This window comes from Passer montanus, unplaced genomic scaffold (assembly GCF_014805655.1).
Source record: "Passer montanus isolate IOZ18808 unplaced genomic scaffold, ASM1480565v1 scaffold96, whole genome shotgun sequence".
NCBI lineage: Eukaryota > Metazoa > Chordata > Aves > Passeriformes > Passeridae > Passer > Passer montanus.
In genome coordinates this window covers 1095249-1110413 of record NW_024375034.1, presented here as the reverse complement: position 1 = coordinate 1110413, position 15165 = coordinate 1095249, and the positions used below count along the sequence as shown (strand labels likewise).

General features: G+C 43.5%; 1 protein-coding gene across 3 annotated transcripts in view; it reads left to right on the top strand.

The window, feature by feature from the left end:
- TET1 (tet methylcytosine dioxygenase 1) overlaps positions 1-15165 on the top strand; it is a 73121-nt gene that overhangs the window by 6142 nt on the left and 51814 nt on the right. For all 3 annotated transcript variants that reach the window (XM_039696216.1, XM_039696218.1, XM_039696217.1), the window contains exons 2-3: positions 3052-5104; positions 11835-11885. In XM_039696216.1, coding sequence (XP_039552150.1) covers positions 3176-5104; positions 11835-11885 — 1980 coding nt within the window. In that variant the 5' untranslated portion in view covers positions 3052-3175. The remainder of the gene's footprint in view (positions 1-3051; positions 5105-11834; positions 11886-15165) is intronic.

Genomic DNA, 15165 nt, shown 5'->3' with positions numbered 1-15165 from the left:
TCTCTGTATTAAAAAAAAAAAAAATTAAAAAGGACAAAACCAACCAGAGAATTCCAGGATGACCTTGCCTCTTCAGTCCTGAAGCAATTTTGCAGTTTTCAAATTGTGCACTAGCAGAATGGTTTGAGTGGGAAGGGACCTTACAGATCAACTCATTCCAGTCCCCCTGCGATGGGCAGGGACACCTCCCATTAGTCCAAGTTGCTGCAAGCCCCATCCAGCCTGGCCTTGGACACTTCCAGGGATGGGGCAGCCACAGCTGCTCTGGGCACCCTGTGCCAGTGCCTCACCTTCCTCATAGGGAACAACTTCTTTTTAGTGTCTGATGTGAGCTTGGCCTCCTTCACCTTGAAGCTATTCCCCCATTCCCATCCCTGTCCAAATGCATGTAATACATACTATCATGTCATTGTAGAATGATCAAAAAAGTTACCAAATTGTTGGAAATTAAGCTTCTGATTGATAAATTTGATAGTCATGCTTCCTGAACTTCCACAGTAACAGCTACTACTGGTGTAAGCAAACAATATGAGCAAAACATCATTCACATTCAGTATTCTTAAAAATCCAGTCCGTTTCCACTGCAGACCTCCTGTAGTCTCTGTTCATTCTGCTTCTGTTTTAGGCTGATAAAGAGAAAAGACTTTATCACTTCCGTGCCCCTCTTGATTCACACATTGCTGTGTTGCCTGACCTTTGTTGATGGCTTGCTTTCTGCCTTGGTCTCCTGGCTATAGGCTCTGAAAGTAGCTCACATTTATTCTGCTGCCACTGTTGTGTGGCTCCTCCTGTAGCTGATGGCTGCAGATGTGCCTGCTCCTTGCTTGCAGCTGGTTTTGCAGCCCTCCGGGCCCTCCTTTGGAATGAGGATCCCAGTCTCTGTCACAACCCCAAGACACTGGGGAGGATTTTTGCAGGCTGCCAACAACTATTTCATGGACCTGCTGGTGTGATGCCCTTTTTGATTCATGGAGTGACTCCTAATGGCCACGTCCCCCTTCCCCCGTGTGCCTCCAGAGAAGGGTAGGGGGAGAAGGGTGCTCGGATTACCTTCCTTTCAGTGGTGTATTTGTTTTACTATTTCACTGTCTGACCCAACTTTTATGGAGAGCTTCTGTGGGAGCTGTTCAGGTCTCTTCTGTGACCTTTGAAGCCTCACCCACGGCTATAAACAACTGCACGTGTCTGCTTGGTCTCTCCAGGCTGGCTGTGTTCCTGTGTAAAATCTATTCAGCTTGTTCATTGTGTGTTTGGTGGGCACCGTTTTCTGTGCTGCCCTCAGAAGTGTGTTTAGCCCTGTCTTGTGCAGCACTGCTGGCTCTAAATGGTATTTGTGTGTGTGAAGAAGCCTGCTGTCTCAGTAATCATGTTCGTCTGATATTCAATGTGAAGATGTGATACAAGATAATCACATCACGTTTAGATAAGATACTTGCTTTGTATGTTGTAGTACAGAGGATCAGTTAGCTTGCTACAGCTGAATAAATAAGAGACAGGCTTCAAAATGCTTTAAATACTCAAAAAGAGTGTGGGGAGTTAGTGTTAGCCTTGGTGGGTGCTGTGGCCACTGGGCAGCCTGCCCAGGGCTGTGACAAAAGAGCTGGCCAGAACCAGGCTGGCTGCCAGTGTGCTGCTTTGAGGAGCAGCAGCCTGGTGGCCCCACACAGAGGCCAGGTGAGCTGCCTGTGCTTGGGGCAGTGCTCCTGGGCTGCATTAGCAAAACTCTCCCACCTTCAGCAGAGCTCAGAGCAGGCTGTGGGCAGTGATCTCGGTGAGATCACCCTCTTGGCTTCAGGGTGGGGATGGAGGTCACAAGAGGCAGTGGTGATGCCAGGAACCTGGCTGCTCTCTTCTTTCCTTTTCTATTTCCTTTAGAAGCCAAATGCCCTTTCTTTTACTTCCATTTGAGGTCAGGATTTTAGACATCATCCCCATACTTTTTGTTCTTCCTTTTCTTGGCCTCTTCCCATCAATGAGAGGTGCAGAAGGCCTGAGGAATGATGATGAAGGGAAGGTGCTTCCCTGCTGGAGAATATAGACCCTCTGGCTCTGCCTGTTTCCATTTTAAGGGCCCTTGTCTACCCACGTGATCTATTCATACAGCTAAATAAAGCTTCTAAAGCCTTCTATAGGTACTTAAATAGCACTATGTGCTTAAAAATATGTACTCGTGAGAATTTCTCTACTTTAAAAAGCCCGCCTTGAAAGAAATTGGTTTGGAGCATGAGAAATTTGTTGTATCTTTTGAGATGATTCAGTTTGTTTGGGGAGTTGGGGGACCTGTGCATTGCAGTTGTGACTGGGGACAAAAGCTTGAGATAGATGTGTGTGGTTTTTTGAAGGTAAATTAAGTCTTAGTGATGAAGCACAGACATCTGCCTTGCATAAAGCAGGATATGTAGGCAGACAATATGGAATTACGGGTTGAATGTAACACATTGTGCTGTGAAGGTATTCTGGAAGATAACACTGGGAAAGACCATTCTTCCCTAGTGCAGTTCCCCTGTAAAATCACAGATTGATCTGATCAATCACAGATTGATCTGATTGGAGCTACTTACTTATCCCATTTTATATGGAAATTTACCACGATGAGCTACCAGTGGGTGATGAAAGAATGATAGATGCCCTGGTGATGATATATTGAGTACACACAAAAAATAAACTCGGCTTTGTTCTTTTGTGCCTGAATGTCCTTACACGATAAATATTGACTTCTTACCCAGGAGAAGGGTATTGGTTAATGAACTGTTAATAAAATTGAGAAAACAAAAACTTTTTAGTACTGACATAAAATAGTAAATATGTGATGTTGCTTGGTCATTTGAGTTCAGTTTATTTATTTGTGTTACAGGCCTTTAGGCAAGCTTTTGATTTTGTAGCATACTAATATTTGAAAAGCATTTGTGCTAGTTGAACATAACACCCAATATTGCTAATTCTGATTCTACCTCTGTATTTTTAAATATTAAAAATGGTCAGCTGAAAATATGTGCACCTTTTTAAAATTAGAAGTATATTAATGCTGTTTTGTATATTTTTCTGTTTCAGAGTTGACATTGTATGAGCACAGAAAGCAGCAATGGGAGTATGCAGTTTTCTACTGAAGAGGTCTCTCAAGAGCTCATGATTTTTTTTCCATCTCTCCTCTTAACACTCTTCCTGCTCTGCAGACATGGCTCACCATGCGAGGCCTTCCAGATCAGCCAAAAAAGAAGAGTTGGTCAAAAGGAAAACTAACCAGAGCAAAAAGAAATCTAGCCAAGTGAGAAAGAAAACCACAAAGGCTTCCACAAAAGCTGTTAGTTCTGGAAAAGGTAAAAAGCCAGTGCAAGAAAAAGATGTTAAGAAAAAACAGCAAGAAAAGAAACCAATCATGGGCTCTTCAGGTAGACTTCTCAGGAGCAGTGTAACCAGAACCTTGTCTGGAGCATCTTGGGTGAGTTTGGAGAAAGCTGACAACATCCTCTTTCACAACCAGGATTCTTTCAGCATCAATGGCTTCACAATGGCTCTCCGTAACCGATCCTTCTCCAGAAGATTTTCCCAAACTCCAATAATTGCAAAGCCCAGGAAAGCTGCAGCTCAGAAAAGGCTAGAAACAAAGGAAAAACATGAACAAGAAGCCCTGGCAGTAGTAGAAGAGAAAAATGATGAAACAGATGAAATAACTTTGAAACAAGATTTAGCTCAAAAAGAGTTGGCTGCTCTGCCTGAAGAAGGCTATCTGTGTGGTGCAGGGGAAGAGCCTGTTATCCCATGTGCCAATCGGGATGAGGAGGCAGAAATATCTGAAACCAATGACTCCATTCCAAACAGTCAGGAAACTGATGATGGTACAGAAGCTTCAGAGCTGAAATCTAAGCATGAAGGTCTGCCCTGTGAGCAGATACCCAGTGATCTTGATACAGGTACTTTGGCTGAAGCATTTGTTGAAGGTGCTGCATTGGTGCTTCCATCTTCTCCTTCTGACTCTGGAATTGCCTCTGAATCAAACTCAAAGGTGCATGCAGAGGCTCCCTTCAATGTGATGCCTAACAGTACAGACCCTGACTCCAGCTCTGTTGATACCTCAGGCCTCAGCTCAGCAGTGCTGATAGAGTCAGTCACACTTGCCAAATTCCACATTGGAGCAGGGTTGGACATGGTGCTACCTAGGAAAGAGCAAGACTTGGATTCTGCATCTCTAGTTACCTCTGAGTTTAATTCACAAGAACATTTATTAGAAGATGCAAGGTCACTGGCAGCTTCCTGCTTGAAGGCAGGCTGGGATTTGGGATCTGAGAGTAAAGACATTGGTTCAAATTCCAGTTCTGTAGCTGCCTCTGAATCAAATTTGCTTTTACATTTTGAAGGTGCAAGCTCACTTGCAGAATACCCCATGAAACTGGTTGTGGATTTTGTACCCATTCACAGAGAACTTGATTCAAATTCAGATTTGAGCTTTACAAAAGAGAATTCAGAATTTGACACAAAGAACATATTTAGAGTATGTGAACCAGTCTCCAATACCTCTTTAAACAATATTGAAGTAGAGGACATTGAACAGCTTGTTAAATGTATTGATGCAGAGACATTAATTTTGAATTCAGGGTATGTCCCCACTTTATCTTCAGATTTAGAAAAAAGCGCAGTTGATAAAATCTCTGCTGAAACCTCTGGACAATTCTCTGCAGGTTTTGTTTCAGAGTTGCCTTCATGCATGGAAATCTCTGCTCTTGCCTCAGAAAAAGCCATAAATGCAGATTTGCCAGCTGACTCAAGACTGCAGCATAATGATTATTCATCACAGCTGGGAAGTGTCGGAGTAAGCTTGAATTTGGTTCAGGACAACGTGAGCAACAGCACTGAAGCAGTTGAGGCCTCAGGGCCATACTCTCTTAAAAATCCAGCTGGTGATTACCCTCTTCCATATTCATCTCTGCTCCCTATGCTGGAGAAGAAGAAACGAAGGCGTTGTGGAGTGTGCGAGCCCTGTCTGCGGAAAACCAACTGTGAGGAATGCAGCTGCTGCAGGAAGCGCAAAACCAGCCACCGGATATGTAAGAAGAGAAAATGTGAAGAACTGAAAAAGCCACCGCCACCAGTCACGCTACCTTTTGAGGTAAGACAACGAAGTTGCAAATTAAGTCACTCTTATGAGTCTTGAGGTGCATCTTAAAATTCTGCAAAGGGAAGTGCTGGCCACATTACAGCTTCAGAGAGTTCAGGGTGGCTGTTGGTGTGAACGGGTTGTGCAGTAACTTCCTCTTGTCAGCTACAGAACTGTAGGTTAGAGTGAGCTGGAGTTAGTCTTGTTCCTGTTAAATAAATCAAAGGTTAATATGGCTTTAACTGTGTCCCAGGGTATGTTGGCCAAAAGAATGGATTAACTGGAGTGCATAAAGAAATGAGGAAGATTTGGGCACAGAATGTGGGGAGGAGGGAGATTGAGGGTAGTCTTAGGAGACTGTGAATTACAAGGGAGAGTGTTAGTATTTTAAAATACTGAAGGCTAAAAGCAAAAGAAGGCATATTTTCTGCTCTTTGGTTCAGTTAAGGTGATTTACTTGTGATGACAGATTTGGTGGAAATCAATTTATAAACCTCATGACCAAGTTGTAGCTGCATTTTCCCCTTTCGCATCTCTCTGCCTTTCTAATTGTCTATTCTTCTGTTTCTCTCATTTCACTTCTCTTTCTCCCTTTGTCTTTTACCACATTCTCCAGACATACTTTTTTTTTCTGTGTTTCTTATTCATTTTTTGACCCATCAGCCTTTTATAACCCAGGTCATAACTTTTGGAACAAAGAGGAGGGGAAAAGACAGTCTATATGCCCTTGTGATAACAGCACTGACCTTCTGAGGGATTTCAGTTTCAAGATCAGGCTTTAAATCAGGTAAGTAGGGAGTTGAACAGAGATTTCCCACATCCCAACTGAATTCCCTGACCTCTGAGCTGCAGTGATACTCTGCAGTGCTAGGTTCTGCTGGGAGTGTTTTCTTCACAGGATCCAGTAGTACCTGAACCACAGAGGGGGGAGAGGCTGTCTTGGTAGTTAAATCACTGGGACATGTGCCTTGGGATGTGGGAAACTGAGGTTCAAGTCTCTGCACACCAGCGTGTGCTCTGAGAGGAGCAGTTCACACTGGGGAGAATGCACCTGCAAAACCTTTCTCCAGAGCAGTTTCATGAAAGTGGTGTGTTCTTACAGCAGGTAGGAATTCCTGTGGAGGTCTCAGGAGAGCTCCTCTTGGCACTGCCCTGTCCTGTGCTTACCAGGCTTGGCAGAGAAGTCCCTTCTGGTTTGCAGGTGGGCAAGCAGAAAACAGAGCAGTGAGGGATATGGTATATTCCCCTTTGTGGGGGAAGTATGTTTTAAGGTATGATGTTTAGGGAAGTAGGCTTAAACAGTTTGGCTCAGAATTAATTCAAAAACCTCTTTCTGTTTCAGCTGCTCCTTAAGGCTCTTAAAAAATAAGTGAGGAGAGGGACAGCTGTAATGCGACTCTAAAATAGATATTAAAACAATAATGGTGGTAGAGAGTTATCATGACCTTTTACAGCAAAAGAGTAGTGACATTGTCCTTCTGTATATTTAGTCAGTGGGATTGAAGAGAAGTTCATGGGAGAGGATTTGTAGAGTTGAGGTAGGAAGTGATCTAAAAGCCATGTTTTAAAAATGGTTTTGGCAGGGTCAGTGAAAGGAAGCACTCCAGCTTTTCTGTCAACCTTTGTTTTCCAGGCTAAACATACTACTTTCCTTGTTGCTCAGCCTGACCTACTCCTTGCAGATTAGCTTTGCCCTTCACCTTTGTCCTCTCTGGGCACTCCTTTTACTTTCTTTATGAGAGATTCCTTGTTTTTATTCTTTTCTTTGGCAGCTTTTATTTTGGTGTGTTTTTATTTCATTAGAGTGGCCACATTCTGTATGATACATTCAGAGCTGCACCAGAAGCCTCCTTCATTTCTTGATAAATTTTGTATGAAATTTCAGGGTGCTGCATGGAGGAAATGAAGCATTCCTGACATTTAAGAACATGTCAGGTATTTTATTTTAAAATTGTATTTGAATGAAATCTGGTGCCTTTTCAGATATTCCTAGAAAGAGGTTTTTGCTTCATTGGCTTCATTTTCAATCTCTAGAAACTGTGCTCTGAGGAAATGAGAAAGTATTTCTACAATGTTATATCAGCTCTTTCAAGGTGTTGAGATAGGGAAGCTGTTGGGGGATGGGGAATGCTATCACTCAGCTTAGCAGCTATCCTTTAGATAAGATTGCAGGGAATTCCATTGTTTTCCCAGACTGGTAGTACTGGGACTTCTGTGGCAGTAATGTGTTTCAAATAGGAAGTAGCTGAGGAAAACCCAAAACTGTAGGTCTCTGTCCATGGTATGGAAAGTGAATATAAATAATTAAAAGAAATGAGGTTGGCTTCAGTGTGTTCCTTGTTCAGAAGAGTCATGCTTCTTTCTCTCATGTTGGTGGAATGTAAGCATTTTTGGAGGTGATTCAGTGGGAGGAGGGGTAGGGGGATAGAGCAGGAGCATATTTTAAATGTTGGTGTTTTGCCTTAAAGGGATTATCTCTCCCCATTCTAACTAAAAAATGCAGAAGTCCCAGTGAAGTCAGTCAGAGCTGTGTGCATTAAATGGCTGTATAGCCACTGTGGGGGTTGGCAGTCCATTCCTGCTGCTTAGGAAAGAAAAGGTGTTGGTTTTCTTTAGGAACTGACGTGGATTTACAGTTACAGGAGTAAGGCCTGGCTGGTAGAAGCCATCAGTGTAAACTGAAGTGCATATTCCAGCACCCATGCCCACGTGTGCACAAGCACTCAGCCCTTGGAGAATATCAGTTCCATGTTTGGAGCTGGCAATAGTTAGGTTACTGTTATTTCCATTAATTCACACATAATCCAGATAAAGATTTGAAAACTATATTGGACTTGAAAAATACCATTTAATAATAACAGCCACATAAACATTAAGTGATATTGTACCTTCCTGAATGTAATGGGTTTTGCAGGGATGTGACATCATGAAAGTCTGGATATAAGGCATTGTGTGCTCTAGTTCCCAGCCCCTGTGTGAAGCAGTATTGTTGCATATATTGCTCCTCTTCCTGAGGAATTTATACTGTGCCTCTTTGCTTTGGAGCTGGTAAAGAAGAATCCTAAAACATATAAGGGAAAACATTTTCTTGCTTATTGAATTTTTTGAAAGGGTAGCGGAGTAAATAAAATGTAAGGAAGCTTTCATAAGAAGAGGAAAAAGGATTTATCTTGGGTTACTGTCCCTCTCAGAATGAACAATGCAGGAGTAATTCACAGTGAAGAGTTTGAGACGCTTACCCACACAGGATTATGATGCTGCCACATTTTTCTCTTGTCCTTAAAGACTGCTGTTTTTGAAACAGTATTGCAGTTACTGAGGGCTATTTTGCAGCTATTTTGTTCCAAAAAGCAGATTTAATTCCAAGAAGTGGTCTGCTTTGCTGTGACAGTGTCAGGGCTGTCTTCATGATTTGCAGTATGGCATGAGGATTTTGTAGGCTTCGAAAGTAGCACGTGGACAGGTGGCTCATGGTTTGTTTTCTTTTCCCCATGCCCAAAGGGTTTCTGTTTTGGCCAAGCAGGTGCTGCAGACGGAGCCTGGAGCTGGCTCTGTGGGCTGATGGGCTCCAGCTCACCAGTGCTCTGCTGGGGCAGCTGCTGCCCTGGCCCACGGGGGTGCCAGGCTGAGAGCTCCAGTTCTGGGCTGAACTTGTAGGGCCTCTTGACCCTACAGCTCCCCAAGGACCATGAGCTTACAGGGCTGCTGCTGAGCTGGCACTGTGGGGACCATTCACCTCTTTCTTGATGCCTTGTGAAGGCTGGCCTAGAGCAGAGACTAGACGGAGCTAAAGAATAAAGCAGGGATTTTTTAAAAGGTCTCAGATAGATCCACCTTGGGCAGCACAATCCAGAATGGCCACAAAATGGACAACAGGTCACAGGGTTTCACACTTGTATAGGTTCTGCTCCATTTGCATATTGGAGCTAATTGTCCAATTACAGCTCCAGCCCTTGAAGTCCCATCCTTCTTTTTATATCTTCAGCCCACGTTGTTTGTGCTCTTGGGCCTGAGATTTGGATCAGTTGTCCTTGGTCCCCAGCTAGAGAAGGATTTTTGTCTCCCTACTCTGTGAAGAGAGCTCAGCATCCCCTAACATGAAGCCCAGAACTACACTAAAGCAGCACAGAATCTGAAAAATATAAAAGCTAAAACCTGAAGCGTCATTTTGCAGGGCTTGTCAAGACAAAGTGCCCACATTTTAGGGTCCTGGCTAGGCAGGGAACCCTCTTGGATTGAAACCATCTGCTGGAGAGAGCTTTAATTCCTATTAGAACTAAATAACTAGGTTTAGGGGGACCTGTAGTCAACAAACTGGCCAAAAAATGAGGTCACTGAGTGTTAGTTCACTTGGGTTGCCCAAGGTGTCTCGAGACATTTTATTTAATTGCTGTAATCTGAGTAACATAAAATATTAAATAACAATAAGGGCCTGCTTGTCTGTGGGTTTTTAACACACTGCTGAAAAACCCAGACATGTTGAAAAAGGATGCTGCAATTCAAGTTGGTTGGGAGCTTTCCAGTAAGCCATTCCTTGAATGGAAAATGCTGAATGAACAGGAACTGTTCACAGCTACTATCTGCCTTAATGCAACTATTTTTGGGGGAAGTTTCTCGAGGATTGAGAAATGAAATTTCTTTAAAACTTAAAAAGAGGATGAGAATTACTAGAACATGTTGGTGGTAAGGGCTTTTTGCCTGATGCAGACCAGGGGCTTGAACTTAGGTCTTCCACATCCCATCTGTCTCCTCTTGAATTTTGAAAGTTTTGCTCTGCTTTGGAACAAAATCAAATGCTGAAATCTGGGAGACAAAAAAAAAAAAAAAAAAAGGAATTCTTGTGTTCCAGCCAGGCCCAGCTATAATCAAGAAATTTAGACTTTGTGGTATTTATTTTACAATAGACTCCAGAAATATTTAAGGCAGTTGAATTTTAAAAAGTGCATATAAAACCACTCCTGAGTAGGATACCTGAGAGCTTTGTGAGGGGATAGCACACAGCAAGAGGAGTTTGCTAGTGTGTGTGATGAGCAGAGCTGCATGCAGCCTTCCCTGGCCCACGGATGCAGGGCAGGGAGTTGGAGTTGTGCAGTTCACTCATATTTTGCACTGACACTCTGTGGGAGTGTAAAATAATTACAGCTCACAGTACTTGGCCATTTCTGTGTTCCTGGGTGTGGACCATAATGCAGGCTAAATTACAGTGAGACGGATTAGTTTGTGCTCTAGTTATTTTTAGAGGCTGTATTTAACAAGTTGCCTCTTCACTGCTCCTTGTTTTCTGTGTTGGTTCTTAAAGCTTTTAAGGGGAAGTTATTTGAAGAGGTTTCTTTCCTTCCTTGTGTCTGAGGACCTCTAACATGAGCTTACAAGGAAACCTGAAACTGCTGTCCAATACATGCACCAGTCTGGGGTCTAAATCACAATATGGGGTCTTAGGTTTCTAAGCAAACAAAATACTGTTTCTTTTTTTCTCCTGTATTGTAAAGCATTTAAGTAGCCAAAACTACCAAGAAGAATTGGGTCACTAAGTGTGTGTGACTTCCACTCTCTCATTCTTAATGTGCAAAAACGACCCTTGCAGACGCGGGTATTTGGGGGAAAGAATAAAAATCAGTATTTTAATTTTACCTTATCCTAAATCCTGTTTAATACATCATTCTGATGCAACAAATGAAGAGCTTAGATACAAGGTTGCATCAGACAACAAAAAATGGGTGACGGCTTTCTCTGATTTAATTGCTACCGTGGGGAATGAGTTGTGTGTCCCTGTCTGAGCATTTCTGCTATTTCACTGATTTGGACCAATAAGTGGACAGTAATTACATTACAGTGATAAAAAAAACAGATTGCAGTTTGTAGCTGATGAAAAGGTGTTCTTACGGGTTTTTATCTCTAGTGAACAAATCCATGACCAGCGTTCTGGTTTAGATGTCAGCTGTGAGTTGTTTCAGGGGAAGCTTGGGTGCCTGCAGTGTTCGGCCCGTTGTTGTTGTTGGTTTGTTGTCCCTAGTTAGCGAAGTCTGGGACCCGGGGGGGCTCGCTGGGACCCGGGGGGGCTCGCTGGGACCCCTCAGCCGCCTTCCAGCCGGGTGGACGTTGGGAGCAGGTGTACTTGTGGGAAAACAGCCGGTCTTGATGTTTCTGTGGTGGCCGGTTCCGTGGCAGCCCGTCGGCAGTAATTCGTTCTGCTGGGCGCTGTAGGAGTGGATGAAGGCGGGGGGTCTCTCTCACCCGGCTGTAGAGCGCGGTGGGCGCTGCCCCAGGCTGGGACTCTGAGGGCTGCTGCAGCCGCGTCCCCTCGGCTCGGTGAAGGCAGGCCCTGTGGCTGCGGCCTCCACTGGGGAGCCGCGATTTCCACTCTTTCTGCGGAGCCCGGCCGTGGATGATGCCCGGCGTTGTGCCGCCCGGTGTGCGCACGCGTGCGCGGGGGCCGTGTCCTCGCCTGACCCCGTTCTGATCGCGGCCCCAGCCCAGCCGAGCGGCCCCGGCCCCGCGGCAGGAAGCAAAGATGGCGGGGCAGGGGCGCCGCCGCCGTGAGGGGGATCGCGGGGCGCCCGCCATGTGAGGGGCGCCGCGGGGGCGGCGGACGGGCCGCCGGGAGCCGCCGCCGGCCCGTGCAAGGGCCGCGTGTAAAGCACTCGGGGTACTGCAGAAATACCGCTGTGCCACAATAAAATACGGAGGGGTCTGCCTGCCTTTGTGACCACAACTTATATTCTGCAATTTGATGTTTTTTTAGGTCCTAACAGAAAACAAAAGGCCTCAGAGGAGGAAGCAAAGAGTTTTAAAGGTAACCGATGATTGCTTTGATATTTATCCCCTCCCGTTTTGAGCAGCATTTTCTTGCCATACAGCCCGGGAAGGCAAAGGGTTAAAGGCTGGGTAGCGGCGCTTTCCAGCTATTAAGCAGATTAGCTAATTTTAAAAGCACAGAACATGTCCTTTCTTTCTTCTTTCTCTCCAGCATGTTGTAGACATATTTGAACCTCCCTGCACAAGTCTGCAGACCAAAAGTTTGCTTTCCCTTGCACTGAACGTTCCCTTTAATTTCTTCTCTTCCTACTTTCGTACTTTCAAGTGTAACAGTTAAATGTTTTCAGCATACAGGTTTTATGGCATCTGAAATTTCATGGGGGAAGTCAACGTTAAACTGCAGGCCAAGTTAACAAAAGTGGAATTTTTATACTTACTTTACTGAAGTTTTTATATCCTCTCTTTCTTTAAACTTTAGAATACCTCATCTGAAACTGAAAATCCTGTAAACTTTCAACAACCTTCAGTTTCAGTGGTAACATATTCCTTCCACACTTCTAAGGTGGCTGTCTTTCATGATAACAAAAGATTGGTCTTTCAAATGCAAATATCTTAGATTTTATACCAATATACAAACTTGCTACACTCATGGCTAATGTTTTGGGCTGTTTGGGTTTTCTTAAAGTAACAGCTAGTATATTAATATTGCTTCTCTCAGTTAATCTTTAGACTGTTTCGGATAGAAATAAGTCATTAATTCTGTTGTTGCAAACTAACATTTTGGAGGATGAATGGGGCAAGTAGGAGGGATGGTTTGGGTTAGATGAAGCTAGTGAAAATGCAAACAAAAAGTATGTTGTTAAACTTACTTTGTTGAACTATTCCAGCTAAATGTAATAAGATAGTTTAGTATTGTTTCAGGACACTAAAATTTCAGAAGTTATTTGACATAGTGGATTTTATAAATGCTGACTGGTCTGTAGTGTCATTTTACTTGAAAACATCCCAATTTCTTAACAGCTGTGTTGTCATTGTTACACATTACAGAAACTTTGGTAAGACAAACCAAACCAAAGATTAAGGAAGGAGCAGATAACCTGTCCAACCTGAAGGGTGTCTGTCTTTTCATGTGGAGCAGTTGTGCAAACCACCTACCTGTGTGCTAACACTATTTGTGTTTTTATAATGCTGGCAAATGTTAGTGGGCTTTTTCTGCATTAAAATATACCCAGAACAACAAAAATACTAATGATTTTAATTATTCATTTTAATCCTGCTGCTCTTTGTAATATACCACATAGGCGTAGCTAAAATTTGAAGTACTTGCAAATTCTGTCGTTTGTGCTGTTGACAGTAGTATGCAAAATAAGGAGTGTTTGTAGAGGAGTCAGTTTATAATGTGTAATTGGCGTGATGCCTGTTCTGGCAAAGAGTGGAAAATGCAGTTTTTTGGTCACAGATACCTTGTGTTGGGTGTCTGCCTGCAGTCGTGGCTCATGGTTGGTCTTGAGATTTTCCTCTTGAGTGCCACTGTTTGTGGTTTGATGGCCCAGCAGGTTGCTATGTAATAGGAGTCTGTCATTCCTCTCCTTTCCAACAAGCCTTCTGAAGAGTTTTTTCCCCCCCCGGCTCTTGAATGGAAAGGATTGTCTGGTTCTGTGTGTGTGTGTGTTGTATCCATGTCAGCAGTTGGACCTGGGTTGATTTGTAGTTTGACTTTGCTGAACTGATTCTGTGCTATTTCCTCTTAGGTTCTAGGTGCTGCTTTTGTGTTCTAGTATTTGTATTTGTTTGGTAGTGCTGGAGTGTATTTCCTAGGAGTTTGTCTCCTTGTATCCACCAAAGAAGGCACAGTACCTCTGAAGGTACCTCATGGAATGCTGCACTGGGGTTGGATGGGTTGGCCTTTGATTTTGGATGGGAGAAGGGAGGCTGGGCATCTAAGCTACACTGCAGCTCTGTCAGCTGCAGTAAACTTTAAAAAAGCTGCATACTTTGCAGACTTCTTTACTACGGCATTTTTTATATGGCTCTAACCTGGTTTCTCCTGTTGGTGGGACACCATGTAATGTGGTGTTCTATCAGTCAAATTATGACTTCAGTGTTTGATTTTATGATTGGTGGTGGCTGAGGGCATCTGACCAGTGACATTTTCAAAATTCCAACAGGAAGTGCCTTTTTAAATTGTATTTTCTTCAAGTAGTATTCTTAGGCTCCTTAAAGGAGGATTTGTAATACTTTCTTCCAGTAATACATGGAGCTTTGGGTTTTTTTCCTAACTCTCCTAAGTTTTTATAGATGCACATTTATTTACTTTTACAGGGTTTTTGTTCTAACTGTGCTGCTGAGGACCAAACCATTCACAAATTCTGTACAGGGGGAAATAAGCAGTGCTTTCCAGTTGCAAATGGGTTGGACAGATATAAACAAGACTAAAAGTGATGCACACTATTACACTGTACCTTTTGTGTACTGTTTGTAGTTTTCTATACCCAAGTCTTAATGCTCCTTTCTGGTTATTGGGCGACTCGTTTAGGAAATTCATCTGTGCCATAAATACTGGATTAGGTTCTCCATGTTTATTTTGAAAGAGCATCTGAAATATTCATCACTTCTAGCAAGCAAGTGCTCATTAAAGAAAGAAAGCTTTGTAAGCTCACAGTAATGGATACAAGGGAAGGAATATACTTAGTTTTCCTTAGGGTTTATATTGTGTTATTTTCCCAGTTAAGCAAACACTTCTTTAATTTTATTCCTGGCAATGGAAAACCTATATAGAAGGGATTCATACTTAAAAATTAATTTGCTGCATTTCTAAAGTCAAATTATACATCTGCTTCACTTAACATCATCCTTTTTAGCCACTTACTGGTGTTCTGGCTGAATTTGAGCAGTGCAGTGCATGTCTTCCTAAGGATGGGGAAATGCTTGCAGTCACTTCCAAGGTCTGTATTACCACAGAGCTTAGAAGAATGGGGCAGTTGCACAGGGCCTCGTGTTGTCAGGGAAATCTACCCTGAGCCCGTGCAGGCAGCAGTGAGGATCAGAAGGCAGCTGCTGAAGCTCAATCCGTGGTCTTTCCTGGGGGGTCTGGGGAGCCAGGCTGCCTTTGGGGTGGCTGCAGGTGCTTGTTGTCCTGATGGAGAATAAAGAAACCTGAAACAACAACAGAACAAAAGGAAGCAGAAAGAAAGGGAGGGGGAAAATAGGAAGAGTCTGGGAGAACTCCCGAGTGACATATGCTGTGCTGAGTGAGCTTGTGGCTGCCTGCACAGTCTGTGCTGTGCTGTGTTTGTGCACGAGCACTGCAGCGGTGA